The sequence below is a fragment of the Cydia pomonella genome, chromosome 2 (genome assembly GCF_033807575.1).
Source record: "Cydia pomonella isolate Wapato2018A chromosome 2, ilCydPomo1, whole genome shotgun sequence".
NCBI classification, from domain to species: domain Eukaryota; kingdom Metazoa; phylum Arthropoda; class Insecta; order Lepidoptera; family Tortricidae; genus Cydia; species Cydia pomonella.
In genome coordinates, this window is record NC_084704.1 from 30,333,527 (window position 1) to 30,350,841 (window position 17,315).

The window sequence follows — 17,315 nt, forward strand, 5'->3', positions numbered from 1 at the left end:
AAGACATTGATTTGAAAGATGTATCTGAATGATTGGGGTCTTCGGTAATTACTTATTCTGAAGTATAGTCTCGTGACTAATTAAAATGATGGTTTGTGGTACTGGTGACTAGTGAGGAGGCTGAAGAAGATTAAACCGCTCAAGGTGTCGCGGCGCCACTGTGAGTTTTTACGACGACGCCGTGTATTTACACGGTGCAGCGGGTGCGGCGCTGTTGCGTTTCCGCACCGTGGACATGTGGCTGGGCCCTTACAACAGGTCAGTCTGTATCAATAAAATTGTATTTAGGATATTTATCAGATATTTATTTCTTTATAACCTAAGTTCAGCTATTTTTGAATTACCAATGAATTCGGCTTTTTTTTCAGTATGGGTTACTCTCTTTTGGATCGTTTTTTTACTAGTTTCCTTTAATCACCTCTCTCATGTTACCAGTAGTTATTATTACGAGCCTATTGTGTCCCACTGCTGGGCAAGTGACTCCCCCCAAGTAGTTATAAGTTCTGGTTTATTAAGTTAATAGCATACTTTAATTATAAATCGATGTAACGATCTGCTTTAAATGTCAAGTTACCGTGTATGATTCAATAAATATAAATTTATCTTTGGTATTATGGTTCATTATCGACAGGAAATAAAATTGTAGGTAGCTATTGTTCGTTCCAGGTGTATAATTATGTGAGTACGTTATACGTCCATGGTTGTTAAAGTTCTTGTCATCCACGATGACGCGCAGATTTGTCAAATATAACCTTTAATAACAGGACAATACGAGTTAAGGCTCGCGTCTTCGTGAATGACACGATTTATAATTTAGGTCGACTTGCTACAGTAAACATTAATGGATTGAATGAGTAAAAGAAATTATTTAAGACTACCTAATTGTTATGTAGTTCTTGTATTGTTGTCAACAATAATTGACTACTAAGTTTTTTTTTTCTTCCTCCCGGCATTTTGCCGAGGCTCATGGGAGCCTGGGGTCCGCTTGACAACTAATCCCAAGATGTGGCGTAGGCACTAGTTTTTACGAAAGCGACTGCCATCTGACCTTCCAACCCAGAGGATAAACTAGGCCTTGTTGGGATTAGTCCGGTTTCCTCACGATGTTTTCCTTCACCGAAAAATATTTATATATCCTTTTTTATTAAATAGATATTCATACCGGGCCGGATTGCATAATAAAATACAAGTTAATACTATAGGTGAATTTACAGACAAAATCACGTAAATATTTGTCAATCCTGTAAATATTTGAATCTAATAACTATTCTGTTTGTTTTTCTGGTATAAATATGTTGCTACGCCCTGCGAGTAACAGGGTCCGTGATTGTAATTACTTAATTTTATAATATAAAGTAATAAATGTTTTATGATTTAAAAAAATTGAATTCGTATTTTCAGAAAAACAAACAGAACAGTTATTAGACTCAAATATTTACAGGTCACATATTTCATTTAAAAAAAACAGTGATTCTGTTTTCCATTGCATGATAGACAGTATTGAACATTGAAAGAGTGTACAGTATCAGGGAAAACATCTTAGCAGCTGGGAATTATTAATTTATTATACAGGGTGTCCAGCTGTATTTCCGATTTTAAAAAACTTAATCATATAGGTAAACCAAAACTTATTTACTTCAAAGAAAAAAAGATGATTTCCGATTCTAGTTTTTGAATACGTATCATATTTATTAAATTTCGACCATGGCTGTATAAGCACTACTCAAACCTTTTCCGCATATTCCGAAATTAATGCAAATCCAAAATTAGTGAAAATCCTTTGATTTCATACGCCTCATTAGCATATTACATACCGCACGGTGCTCTGCTGGCCAGCGACCCAGTGTTACTAATCAATCTGCAACACTCACGAAACTAAAACACCGCCCGCGCCTCCCTCGCACGGACCTAGCGGTCGAAAATTATTTGAATTTGAAATCGGATATCTGCCGCTGGATACTGTATAACATATTGTTAGAAAATGAGCAAGTATGGCCAGAGCTATTACAATCTTGCAAAATTTAGCAACAGATCTTATACATCGCTGTATTTAACAGTGTTAGATTTTAACAGTGAATTTCTGATCATATTAAAAGACTAAAATGTCTTGTAAATTTTCGTTCGCTTAGTTTTAGAGTTAATGCCAATTGAAAAATATATATTTTTATTCTTACTTGTTTAAATGCCTTTTTGATGGCGACGAATAGCTTTATGGGTTGTAGTCTAAATATCCTCATTGAGAGATGCAAAAAAGGCCCAAACAAGACTTTGCAAAAACTAGATTTTACGAAAAAAAAAGTAATTTCTACTTTTCTTTTTTTTATGTATAAAGTCATAAAATTATATTGGTGAAATTGACCGAAATTCATATAATGTTCTTTCCTTCTTTTGGCCTCAGAAAAGCGTGGTTAAAATCTTTCTAGTTACTCGCGATACACCGCGTGTACATATTATCCTCTATGTCGTTTCCGACAACCATGGGTCTTTACAATTTTCTCTGATGAGCGAGTATATAGCTCTCAAAACCGAACGTATTTTTAAATGTTCGTTCGCACTGTGCACAATAAAGCTGCCCCTGATCGTTACACGTGTCGTGTATGCGTAGGACGGCTTAGGCGATTATCACACTGCCGCACGTTTCGTTGCGAAGTGCGAAGTGACGAATTCGCCTTTATATACAAAAATCCGCAAGGTACTATGAAGCTCGGTGTGGCATGTCCGAAAGCGCGAATTGTCGTGGGATTCGCACCTTCGCATGGAGAGGCGGAGCCAATGTGTTATACCATGCGGTTTTTGCATACAAATCGAGAATCCACAGTACAAAGTTAAAAATCTCAACACCGGACGTACTATAACTACCTTAGGCCGATACTTCCGTTGAAGGCGCTTTTGGTCCAGGTGTTCAAGCCGAGCTTCTTCGACAGTAGCTACACCTTTTATTACTTTATTACGCCTTTCTGGTCTACTCCCAACGTAACACTCAGGTGGAATGTTGCTTTGAGATGGTCTTTATATCGCAGAAATTGTCCTCCGTGGTGACGTTTCTCATCCTTAAAGTTGCATATTTATAACATGTTATGTTATGAGTATGCAACTTTACTTTTGAGTGGCATTAACGTGAGACACTTCATTCGGTTCTTGTTTGATTGTCTGATTTTTAATTTCATGTCTAAATTATTTATATAAGAATTCAAGTCTTGGAGACCCTTTACATCTCTAAGTACATTTAAATGATTGTTTTTTTTTAAATTATATTTTATCTCTGACACTTAGAGACTTTTACACCTCTAAAGAATTTTAGTATTTTTTGTTTAGACTGTATAGTATAATAAAGTACTAATATTTAATTGATTCCATATGAGTAATTGTATTTTGTTATTTTTATTGATTGTAAAAATTTGACACGTAAAAGTTCCCCTGTGCCCTATTTACTGACTAACCCCCTTATTCATAAATGTGTACATACTAAAGTTACGATGCCCTGGAGCCCATACATGAAAAGTACGCAATTATAGTTTGGTATAAGAAATCTCAATTCAACCATTACAGTTGACGAGTAGAAAAAACGTTTAATTTATATAGCCATTGATTTATCTACTTCTTAAACATAGTGCTCTTTAAGAACAAACAACGTAGTCTGTTAGAAGTTTTAAACTTCTTTTACTTATTAGCTCTTTCTCTCGTCTCTAACTAACTGACTATTATGAATCAAGGAGGAATCTGTAACAAAGTTAGAGATTTTATCTCAAGAAAATGCTAAGGGCCTAGTTGCTTTTGTTTGACCTCCTTAATAACAAATGTATACAAAAGAAACAGGTGTTTTAGCTTTAGTTTAGGTATACTTGGACCTCATTATGTAAATGCGTAGGTATATAATATTATCATCATAGATATAGATAGACTGCCTACGCATGTTCGTTATGATTGTCGTGTTTAGGTGAGTACTTGCCGCGATCATTTCTCGATTATGTCCATGACTCTTATGACCGTATAATTACATCATCATTTCAGTTTTTGATATAGATCACATTATCTTAAATATTGTTGTTATTTTTGACAGCGGGTTCAGTAAAGAAAAGTATTTAAAACCGACTTTAAAAAAAGGAGAAGGTTATTTTTAGTAATATTTTCCTCCCACCGGTGGAGTCGATGAATATGAAGACTAAAAGAGTTAAAACAATATTTTAATAGAACACTCAATCATCTATAAAAAATACCAAGCTTTATCATAAAAAAGTTCCCTCAATTTGTAGAAAAAGATTTTTATAAAACCTGTTCTTTTACTAGAAAATAAATTATGTCCTCCTCCTCAGACATTTTTATACTAATCGATGACCAAACCCTCATTTTTAAATAGTAACAAAATATTACAATCGCAATTTTGTGTCGCATATTTCATACTGAAGCCACAATGAAACCAAACGTATCACTTTTAACTTTTGGCTTATTATTATTACGTCTCAAATTATTTGCCTCCGAAAAATATGTTGCTTCATGGTTATCCATAGAAAAATGTACACATCCGATCCTGCCTTCCGCAAAAGTTATCCCATTTAATGTTCACATTGAAATATATAACAACAGCCAAGGAGTAGGTGACCTAAGAGGATTCTTAGAAGTAAAAGAAGATTTCAAAGAAGAGCGACACAACGCTTATATGAAATACGGACTTGAAACACCAAACGGTATAGAATGGCTGTTTGAATTGAAAAACATGAACTGCGAAAGCTTCACCGTTAGAGCCATATTGAATGCAATGGGGATTCCTTTTTCTAAGAAGTGCATGCTAAAGAAAGGAAAGTATAATATGGTAAAGGCGGATATCAACAAATTGGAGCACTTGATTCATGGCCAGATGGCCAGGAAGTATGGAGTGTATGTGGCTATCGTATCTTTCAACAGGGACATGGAGACTTTGACTTGTTGGAAGGTGCGAATTAACGTGCAACCAGCTAACGGAAAACATTAATAAAACTGTTGAAATAAATGAGTCGATTTTGTTTAAATATCCTATTGTCATTCTAACTATTAATCTAGTTGTCTACCCTAAAATATTTCATTTGTTATTTATTTGTGATAAGGAATAAATGATAGATAATATTCACATTGATACATTGCAGATAGGTTGCCTGGTTAAATTGTATACGGACAGTTTTTTTTAACTTTTTTTTAGTTATTTAATCTTATATTATATTACATAAAAGCTTATTGTATATATAATTTATAATCTAACTGTAACAGGTTAAGTTCATGGTTGCCTAGATTAACCGGTTTTTTATCTTAAGTGTAGGCAACCATGAACTGGACCAATTTTTTAATAAGGCAACCTATTCCAGTTAGATTATGTATTAATAATAAGCTTTCGTTTGATATAATATTCGATTTATTAAAAAACAAAACTGTCATATACGCAATTTTACTAGGAAACCTATTTGCAATGTGTTACTTATTTTGTATCATTTATTTCTTATCACAAATAAATAACAGATAAGGCGATGACAACTACAAAGGAAATATGATATTGACAGCAATCTTTGATCTCGCCAGGCAGATCTCTGGGAGACACATTTGTTTTGTATTATGAATGAATATCTGAAAGAGATGACACGATGCTTAGAATAAAGGAAGGCATTCAGACACATTTCCTGCCATTCAATTCACTAACAGATTTAGGAAGAAAATGGCAGGTTTTCTATTAGAGGACTGTTTCTATAGTCAAAGAGTACATTGAACACAATGATGCAAATAAATAATATTATTATATATAATATAATAATTCAGCCTATATACGTCCCACGGGCACAGGCCTCCTCTCATGTGCGAGAGGGCTCGGGCTATAGTCCCCACGCTAGCCCAATGCGGATTGGGGACTTCACATACACCTTTGAATTTCTTCAATTCAATTCAATTCAAATATACTTTATTAATGTAGGCCTAGCAACAAGCACTTATGAATAGTAAGACAATATTACATATAATTATCTTAATCTAATTATCAGAGCAATTTATTGATGTTGTAAATATTATTCCATATATAATACTAATGAATATAATTCATAGATCAAATTTAATACTAAAACTTTCACAAAATATAGTCATAAAAAAAAAATTATAAAAAATACTAGTCTAGATTGTTTCTAGAATAAATTCTAAATGTCAAACAAATATAATAAAAACAACAAAGGAAATACATGCATTGGAATATCCATTTCATCATCATTATTCAAATATAATAAATAATTAATCATTTCGAATCACAATTAATCCCACGTTGTTTTATCATTCATGTAGTCTTGTGTGGTATAATAAGCTTTAGAAATAAGTTTACGCTTTACATGATTCTTAAATTTATTAATTGGTAACTCAGTAATATGGTTTGGAAGTTTATTATAAAATCTCACACAATTACCCATGAATGATTTTTTAATTTTATGGAGCCGAGTGAAGGGCACGGCGAACTTATGTTTATTTCTAGTATTAATATTATGAATGTCACAATTTTTCTTAAAATCGGCAATATTTTTATGCACATACAGAATATTCTCATAAATGTATTGACAGTGCACTGTCATGATGTCAATTTCCTTAAATTTCGCAGATGTATGCAGGTTTCATCACGATGTTTTCCTTCACCGAAAAGCTAGTGGTAAATATCAAATGACATTTCGTGCGTATAATATTATTATAATGTAGGTAATTCAATAAAAATTGTATGTACCTAATATAATGAAATCAACTTATGTAATGTAATTTATTTGATATTAATCCAATTAGTCTAATATTCAATTTTAATTGTAATTTTTATAGCATGTATTAAAATTTGGTTTAATAATATAATATTTGCAGTCTAAAATATGTGCTAAACTTGTATTTATAATAACAATAATTTACAAGAACACCCTGTAACTATAATTAAGAGGAAAGGGGACGGCCGCTTCTCCATACAAACCGTATTTACCAGTCGCTTTTCGATGAAGGAAAACATCGTGAGGAAACCGGACTAATCCCGACAGGGCCTAGTTTACCTTCTGGGTTGGAAGGTCAGATGGCAATCGCTTTAATAAAAACTAGTGCCTACGCCAAATCTTGGGATTAGTTGTCAAGCGGACCCCAGGCTCTCATGAGCCGTGGCAAAATGCCGGGACAACGCGAGGAAGAAGAGAGAGAGAAGTTAACTGTTCATGAAATCTGTAGGCTAAATTCTTCCTAATTAATCGATAACTAAACACCACGCCGTCACTTATTATTTAGTAGCCTGCAGTACAACTTAGTGATTATATGCTCTTTGGCCTGCAGCGCGACTGAAATATCATGAAAAGGCATGAGAATGAGACGCTCTATTACCAAAAACTAGAAACTAAAGTGATATAATTCGGGTCGGAAAATAACTAAATCAAATAAATGGGTCCTGAATTTAATGGATGTATTTTTAGTCAGAAATACGACTTGCTTCTATTATCGGAGCCTTTTATGGCTAACTATCAGTTACCTAATACGACATAATAATATACCTTTCAGTTCAATTGAATGTTTTTCTCTGCTGGCATTCTTTTTACACTACCTCGGTGGCAAACAAGCAATCGGCCCGTCTGAAGGTGAACAGTCTCCGTAGCCTATGTAAGCCTGCAACTCCAGAAGAGTTACATGCGCGTTGCCAACTTTAAGACTTCGCACCCTCGTTGAGCTCTGGCAACCTTACTCACCGCCAGGAATACAACACTATGAGTAGGGTCTAGTGTTATTTTGGCTGTAGTTTTCTGTAAGGTGGAGGTACAGTCAGCGTCTAATACTTTGTAGCAGTCAAAGTGGTCAAATAGTTCGGTATACCATACTAAATATATGGTACTTCCCTAGTTGCGTTCTGCTCTAGATCTGGAAGGACATCCCCTGTGCTGTGCCCTACCACACAAAGCGAGATGACATTTACAGTGCCCATAACTCTCTTCTGAATAAAGTTTAAGGACATGCCCGTGTCCAAAATGTTGGAATATTTACTTACGACATTTACGACTGTCGCTTAGGCAACCAACTTCAAAGTAGGTAAAGATCTCTATCGCACAGATCATTGACCGCCGGCATCATGGGCGGGACAACATAATTAAAATTAGGTATACGCTTGCGATAGAAATAAAAACAGGCGGGTCAATGTCCGAAATTCCTCGTGCCCAGCGTGTTTTCTTTATAATATAAGCAAAGATTCATTGTTTGTAATCTGTGGATACCGACGCAGATATATCAACCTTCATGTCATACGACCTAAGAAATAAGTACTTACTACTACCAGAGTAACCGGATCTGTATTTTCAACTCCCACGCTTACTCTGGTTATATTAAAATTAGCTGAAAATCGTTGAGCATTAGACTTTTTGTTTGCCACTATATCTATTGTCGAGTGGCAGTACTGAGAGTTCCGCTACTCGATGTCGACTGCGAAAATAATATATAAGCATCTTGGTACCAAAACTGATATATGGAGTGAGCACTCTATTACTTCTTATTTCTCTATGATTATATTGTGGCTCTCTATACTTTCTCGCAAAGTCCCTGCAGAGTTGACTTAGACGGATTAAGTATTATTCACGTAGGTACGCAATAAAGTACACTATAAAAAGTAAAAATGCGTTAGAGAAAGATGCAAAATGAACATGAAACTGCAGTGCTTACCTAATCTTTTTGCTCGCAGAAACCCGCTAAAGCAGGTGGAAACACGAACGGAGATGGACTCGTGGGGCATGTACTCGCTGACCAGCACTGCCGTCGTGCACGATGACGACGTATCTCGGCCGTGGGAGCAGTTCGTGTGTCTCCTGACTCTGCCACCCGCCAACTACACGACTAATCGAACCAGTCTGTACTACCCTGGTGAGTGCAGTGGATTACGCTTAGTCTCTCTTCCTCACTCCCTTTGTCTTGCTGCGCCGTTCCATGATGAAGATCATGTTGTGAATTGATCCTGCTACATAAGAACAGTCTACATAACAACTACCTACTGTTCTTATGTGTACCGCTACTGCACTACAGTTTAGCTAAAGAAGCAAGTCTTATGATCCTACTAGAGCAGGAAACCCGTATGGTGCTGATGGACTCGCGGGGCATGTACAGCGAGCTGCGAAAGTACATGGCCACATTATGAATGTTTTTCACTAATTTTGCGATGTTCGTGTGACTCCTGACCTTACCGCCCGCCAGCTATACGACTACTATAGTATGAGTATTAGTATTTACTACCCTGGTAAGTACTCTGGAGTATTTTTAGATTCTCTTTCGCACTCTATTGGTCTTACAGTATACTGTATGATGTGGTGCGATCCAGGGTGCAGTCTGCATCTCCTTTAGTCTTGTTAGGAACTCGAGTCTTTTGGGTTTAAATTTGAAATACCTACTCGACAGGTTTTTACGCAACCCTGTGCTTAAAAAACTTTCAAAACTTTTAAGTCCCGGGCCGAGTCCTTTATTATGTCTTTTAAACGCAACTTAAAAGGACTCGAGCCTTCAGATAAAGATATCGTCAAAATGTTTGTAGATTTTATCGTTCTATCTAAATACTCACTAAGGAAAATAGGCCAATGAGTATTTAAACCATGAATTGCATGTGGAGACAATGCGTTTAAGAAAACTTATGCACTTAGTTTGAGAGTTCTATGTAAAGGACTGTCTCTGTAAACTGTAAAGACTTTACAGTTTTTTTCAAAAAGAACTCAAGTTTCGATTGACTAATCTAGAGCGAGAGGATGACTAGGGTCTTAGAAACTGAATCGAGCATGAAGCAGAGGACTCAAAAACTTGAGGACTTGAGGCTAAACCAACACTACCTAACCCTGGCGTCGGCCAACTAGACAAGCAACAGAACCATCCTCTACTCTCGGACCACTCTCTACCACGATATGTGTATTGTATGTGTATTATTTTTATCGTATGTGTATTAGAGATTTTATAAGTTAAAATTGCTATAGAAAGGAGAAAGCTATTTATACCTCTAGTGGCCCCCCATTCAATTGGCATTGTGGTTTGAATCAATAGTACTCGTATTACATAATAGAATTTTCTTAGTTTCGAAACCGAACGAAACAAAAACGCTCTAATAAAAAAAAGTGTTCCAATTTAAAATGATTTAAATTTAATTGAAGGTAAAGTAATAAACCTAAACTAGTATTAGGGGCATGGATTAGAGGATAAAAATGGTTTATTTAGAAATTAAGATGTAACATTTTTTTCTATCGGTTGAATACCATATTTTAGGCATGTTGAACACAGTTCGACGATGTGAATTGAAAGAGATTTTACAGGCGCATTCTAAATTATATTATATTATATATACAAGTACATTGTTTATGTTAACTAATTTAAAACTAAAACAAATAAATCGAACTTATGCTAACACAAAACAACTTAAAACTAAAAACTAAATATAAAAGATCTCCCCCAAATCACTTCCTTCCGGCATGGTCGCAAGAACGCTGGCGGCGTTACCCCTCTGCACCGCCAGACTTAGCCTCTGGGCAAAGAAAGCGCCAGCCCTATGCGGCGCATTCTGATTTTAATAACAAGTTATTAATTCGATCTGGATTAGTTATGAATCTGATCTGTCAGTGTTAAAAGTGACATTTCTTCAACCAACTTTTGACACTGACAGATCAGATCCATACCCCACATACCAGTCAAGTGGCAGAAACAGGCTCCCGGAAAATCAAGTCAATTACATTATATTAAAATAGATTAACAAAAATAAAATCGAAATTCCAACTCAAAAATGTCGTATGCCACTTGATGCAATTACTTTTCCAGATCTAATTAACAACCAATTATTAACATCAGAATACGCCTGTATATAACAAATTATTTCAGGTTTAATGCCGACGGCCTACAGCGCCGCTATTGAGGTGGTGAAACCACAGGAGCGGCATACTAATAGTAAGTAAACAATTTCTAAACCCTTAGAGCGATTTCACATTGTCCGATTTGCTATCAGATGAGGAATAGGACTATAAAGATATAAAACAATAGTGCCTAGTCGGTATTGACTATTGACCCTGCCTACGAAGCAAGAGGTTCGAATCCCGGTAAGGGCATTTATTAGTGTGTATCACGAGTTTGTTCCTAAGTTATGGATGTTATTTATATGTCTATATAAGTACATGACTGTGTATTTATCTACATAAATATGTTAATATGTTATTTATATGTCTATATGAGTATATGACTGTGTATTTATCTACATAAATATGTTATTTATATGTCTATATAAGTACATGACTGTGTATTTCTCTAAATAAATATGTTAATCGTCCCTTAGTACCCATAGTACAAGCTTTGCTTAGTTCCGGGCTAGGTTGATCTGTGTAAGAATTGTCCTCAATATATTTATTTATACGTTTAGTTCATTTAATTTTTCTTCGTTGTTCAAAAGAAAGCGTTAATGCAAAACAAAAAGACATGATTTAAACTTAAATCGACCGGAATATGGACCGTGATTATCATTTGTATTGTTTTTAAACATGCAACTGTGCAACCCGAGAACAAGATGCAAGTAACTACATCGAAATATCGGGAGCTCAAAAACAATACAAAAGGTAATCACGGTCCATATCCCGGTCGATTAAAGTGTAGTAAAACTAACCGTGAATCAACCGAGGGCATTTCCTAGCAGCTCTTTTTCTCAAACGATCATCCGACATCCGATATCGGATGGGATAATGTGAAACGCGGATATGTGGCACGATAGAAATACGTAAAACCTTTGCTACGGTCAATTTCAATTTATTGGATACGGTCAACGTCAGAGATATATTCACCCTTTTATACCTTACTTTCATACACTTAGTAAAGTTACCTTACTTTTAGTTTTTAAATAAGGCAAGCAATGTACTTTTATTTATGACGTCGTCAATAGTAATAGTTCAAAACTAGTTTTAACATGTCAATGTCTGCAACGAGAGTCAACCGGCGCAAAGACTTCGCAGCAGTAAAAACATCGTATATGGATTACGATAAACGTTTAACTCGTTTTTTATTTGTAATAAATATACCTACTTATGATGTCTGAACGTCAGTAATTCAATACATATTCAGCTCCGTTTTACTCCGTAATTTTATAATGAAACTTGGCATGAAATATATTACCAACTGAAATAGTGAACATTTACTCATGTTATTTAAAATATTTTGATAATTTAGCTTGATTGAGGTTTTTCCTGTCAACTTTTTGAAATAAGACAAAGCAGGATCAGTTTAAACTATTGATTTGATTGATAAATTTATTGTTAATTAATTGATCTATATAACAATTGTACCTATGTATTTAATGATTTAAAAGCCTTATGACGATATTTGACGGCTTCTCCACACATAATACTGAGATATCCAGAATATGCAATGCAACCAAGCACCAATGTAAGTATACATCTGAAGAACACTATACAGCATGGGGTTCCTCAGGGAAGTGTACTTGGTCCGTTATTGTTTTTAGTCTATATTAATGATTTGCCGAAGAATGTCAATTATCCAATTGTTTTATTTGCGGATAATAGTACATCCGTTATACAATGTAACGATACTAATGATTTAAGAAATTATGAACGTGACATAAATACAGAATTGAGTAATATAATAACATGGCTTAATAAAAATAGTTTAATAATTAATCTGAATAAGACAAAATGTGATGCATGGACTGTAAGAAACAATCTTTCAAAATTGTAGGGACAAAATGAATTTTGATTATTTTTTGTGTAAAAACTACATGTATTATGGTATTTTTAAGAACTGTGTTAGATAGCAGGGCTACTTAAGTTTCCAAAAACAAAAAAAAAAAACAGTAATATTTGAATATTTGTGAAATGGTCGTTAAAAATACCATTAGGGGTGTCGATTTTCGATGAATTTCATTTTTTTTCTGTAATTTCTAAAATAATTGAGATATATTTTTTCCTTATTTTTTCTCGACTAATCATAAGCAGCTCCATCCTCTGGTGCCGGCTTATCGTTGAGTTTTGGGACACGTTGTATATCGTTGCCTAAGTACCCTCAACACAAGCCTTATTTAGCTTACTGTGGGACTTAGTCAATTTGTGTAATAATGTTCTATAATATTTATTATTTATTTATTGATTTATTTCATTTCAATCATTAAAACTTCTAACACTGCCTTCATTATATATACTACACGTAGCTCTTTTCGTAAAACGTAATCCAGATTTATTTACATATGCAGCAGAAATACATAAGCTACCAATTCGCTCTCAATATGAGGGACAGTTGTACATTCAGCCTATGAAAATGCCATTAATGCGAAATATTTTCTTTGGAATGGCGCCAAGAATATTGAAGAAAATACCGATACATATGATATGAGAAACCTCCCGGTTTATCGATTTAAGAAGCAGTTGACTATATATTTAATCTAAAATGTTTTTACTCAATAAAAGACTTCCTAGAGGCTCCTTAATAATGTTAGTTTAGCTATTAATTATTTAACCTAACTAATTATTTGACTACCACAATTATTTATTACTTATACGGTACTTTTATGGAATGATATTTTATTATTTACGACGCTATGATTAATATTTTTACATTGTTAATTTTAATTTTATTCTATTATTATGTGCTGAAAAAAAAAATTTATTATATAAGAATACTATTGTACCGCATTCAAAGAAATAAATAAATGATTGATTTGATTGATTGATTGATAATATTACCAATAGTTACACTTAGGAGTAAAACTGTCCCAATAGTAGCATATTAGTAGAATGTGGAGAAGAGTACTCCTTGAAATTTTCTAAAAATCGACCTAACATATGATGTATATACTTGGCATTTACGGTTATTTTGTAATTTCGAATCGAAAAGTAGAAAAAAACACATTTTTATTTTTTGCAATATTTCTAGTTCCTCATATGAAAACTTCAAATAGGGAACCATACATAGTTAAGAAATTTAGCCTCTCTAAAATGAGGTATCAACTGTTTAAATCGTGAACATAGTTTTCTAGTTATGGCAGAATAACAGTCGTCTTTAACATTGTTCTAACAGACATTTTCTATGGCTGTTTTTAATGGTACACTTTTGCACCGAACTATAAGTCACCTAAAAGTAACTTCATAAATATGCCCTATAAAAACAATTTCATGATGATTTTATAGTGGCAGAATTTCTTAATTATATAATGGTTCCCTATTTGGAGTTTCCATAGGAGGACATCAACTTCTCCACATTCTACTAATATGCTAATTGGGACAGTTTTGCTCCTAAGTGTATGCCTCTTCGTTTGACATATTTCGATTTTATGTTTAATCTAATAAAGTAAAATAAATCTAACGAAGGGAAATATCCAGAGAAGAAAATGTGGTCTATATCTATGGAGAAGTGGTCCCGCGACATCGTCCCCTTTTCTCTTACAGATCGTGTCATTCACGAAGACTCGTATTGACATGTTATTAAAGGTTAGATTTGATAAATCTGCACGTCATCGTGGATGACACGAACTATAATCATTTAAAATTACCTGCATTGACTATACGACTAAATATATTTTATTCCAGAATGCCCCGCTCTGAGAGATCATCGCGACAGCTTAACTATTTCAGTGCTGCTTCTGACTGTTTCATATTTAAAACTTTTTAAACTCGTTTGAATATCAAAGTATTATTACAACTAAGCCCTATTTCTCTTGCTGTTTTTAAAATCGAGAAGAAAATATGCATTTCAATTTGTCAGGTATTGCTGTTAATTTATTCTATGAATAGTTATGCAATGTTTGTAATGAAAATTGTGTCCAAATTTAACAAAGTCTTTATTAGGTAAAACTGTCTTTAAATATGGTGTGGAATGGTGAATAGGCAAAATTATTGAATAGGTAGATTACGTATTATTAATTTATTTTTAAAGTACACTTGTTGTGGCTGTTGTGGCAGTTTTTGGTGTTCCATCAAGATATTGTATAATTTATAAGACCTTTAAGTTTATTTGTAGTCTTTATTTTTATTTTTAAGATTATTTATAGTTTACTGTTTAATTGCACTTGTATCATATTAATTATATTAAAAACGGGTCACTCACGTATTTTAAATAGAAAAACGCTCGACTTGTTTCACTCCGTAATGAGGAGTATCGTCAGGAGCTTGTGTTGGCAGACCGGCGCAGACTTCGGGTCGCAGCCCTCCGCGCCCGATGACACAGCGCGGGCGGGGAGGCGAGAAACTACCCTCGTTTACGGCATTGTGGTCAAATAATGGGTTGCACACAACACTCACTACGTCATTCGCTAATTAATGGTTGGCCTACACTGTCCACCGACGTAGTACCCAAAACAGTTTCGGAGCCACTGACCAAAGTGTTTTCAATAAGCAGCTGTAACAATGGTACTTACTTCTAAACTAATTTTATTGGCGTGTCAATATACAATATTATGAAGGAAGCAAAGAGTCTCATCTCAAAATGAAACCATAAGTATGCATTATGATTTCTAAACAGAATATTATTTATTAGCACGCATTTTAAAACTGAAAGCATTATGTATATTTAATATAACAGACTTCGTGCTGACAAAGGTTCTTGAAATACTTTGTATTTTGTCCAGGTACGAATATGTTCTTTTAACAAGGAAAAGGAACATCATTTGTTTGTGTACATATTTTTGTCGCGAAATGTCAGAAAGAAAACTGTGTGCTTAATAGGTATATGTTTATACATATAACTTTGCTTTTTCAAGAACAAGAAATGACAGTGCCATCGTTCATTTTCTGCTTCTACAACGCTGCAATGGTAATGTCGTCAACACAACAGTCGCAATCCGGATGAAACCTTTACGTGAAACCACTCAACTGTAGTCCAAAACTGACCTGATTGTCTTCATTGTGGTGTGAATATTATTTGAATATCGCAGACGGTTTCAGACTATCGTTTTTCACAAGCGTATGCGTATAGATCAAATGTAGGGAAAAGTAACGCGCGTGTAAGCGCGTAAAAACCAAATGTAGAGAAATTTTACACGCGTATAAGCTTATAACGCCGAAACGACCGTATACACACATAAAAATACGCTAGTCTGAAACAGCGCTAAGGTAAAAAAATCACAAATTGAAAAAAATCATGGGTAACATGATATTCAACCCTATCGACAGCTATTAAATTTCAAATTTCTACAAATGTTTTTATTACTGCATAGTAAGGGTTTACACGTTGTACTTATGGATTATAGTTGTAATATTGAATTATAGTTAATAAAAAGTTTAAAAAAAGTGTTAAACAACGTGATAATGGTAGTGCCGCGCGGATAGTCACCCATAATACGCCTGCACATTCATTTTTGAATCGTGTTACTTGTTCAGGAGTGCAGAGAATTTAATTATGCGCCGTGTTCTAAAAATTCATACAGCATTCTTTTTATAAATTGGGTATGCCTTTATTGCGCGAAAATCGCCAGATTTTTCTTTGTACCTAATTTATCAAAATTACACATCTTGAAAATAAATATATGCCTTATTAAATTAATTTGACGACGTACGTGGTCTTTTGTAGGCAATTTGTTAATTTATTCCATTTAAATTCTCGGTATTGCAAATACCTAAATTACTTAATTAAAAATGCAAATAAATATGATCAACTATAGTCTATTAGGCTGTACAAAATGTTTTTTTCTTTTCTTTGGCCTTTATGGCCTCCTAGCCTAATAAGTAAGATAAGTAAGATGGTTCCTGAGTTATGAATGTTTTGTTGTTATTTATCTATATATGTATTCGTCTAGTACCCACAACAAAAGCGTTATTGAGTTTATTATGACGACTAGGTGTTAGTGTAAGATTGTCTCACAGTATTATTTATTTATTTCATTGGTGTTTATGTATCACAAAATACCTTCACGGAAGGGAGCGTGCATGAACTGTAGGAGCACAGGAGCCGTCAGATTTTTGGCGCGAGGCGTAAATGTGATGTTTATTGTTCAGATGTAGCCCACCAGATGGCAGCACTTACTATGCACAAGAAAACACGTGACGTGTACATGTACATGTTTATGGTTCCGATTCAGGCCACAAGATGGCAGACCCTCCAACGCGCACGGTCCCTATTACATACATGTTATAAACGAATTAAGGCACACTCGCTTAATGATTTCACGGCTCCGGAACTTTTCACAACAAAATCTTTCATCGGAACATTGCTAATGAAATTTACCTCTTTTCTCTTGGAAAAACTGGATTTAAGACGTTTTTTAACGTTCTGCCCCCCACTCTTAATAGAGGCCCCTGAATAGCGTCTTTTGAGCGTTGGTGTCTAGTCAGCGCTTTGAATACCTATGTAATGTGAATAATGCT

The 17,315-nt window shown here is 34.5% G+C and overlaps 1 protein-coding gene across 1 annotated transcript in view; it reads left to right on the plus strand.

Annotated features, from left to right (window-relative positions):
- LOC133515347 (uncharacterized) overlaps nt 1–16,673 on the plus strand; it is a 29,679-nt gene extending 13,006 nt beyond the window's left edge. The window contains exons 5-7 of the mRNA XM_061847871.1: nt 8,684–8,862; nt 10,846–10,911; nt 14,544–16,673. Of these exons, the coding sequence (XP_061703855.1) occupies nt 8,684–8,862; nt 10,846–10,911; nt 14,544–14,635 (337 nt within the window). The 3' untranslated portion in view covers nt 14,636–16,673. The remainder of the gene's footprint in view (nt 1–8,683; nt 8,863–10,845; nt 10,912–14,543) is intronic.
- Nucleotides 16,674–17,315: the final 642 nt, after the last annotated feature.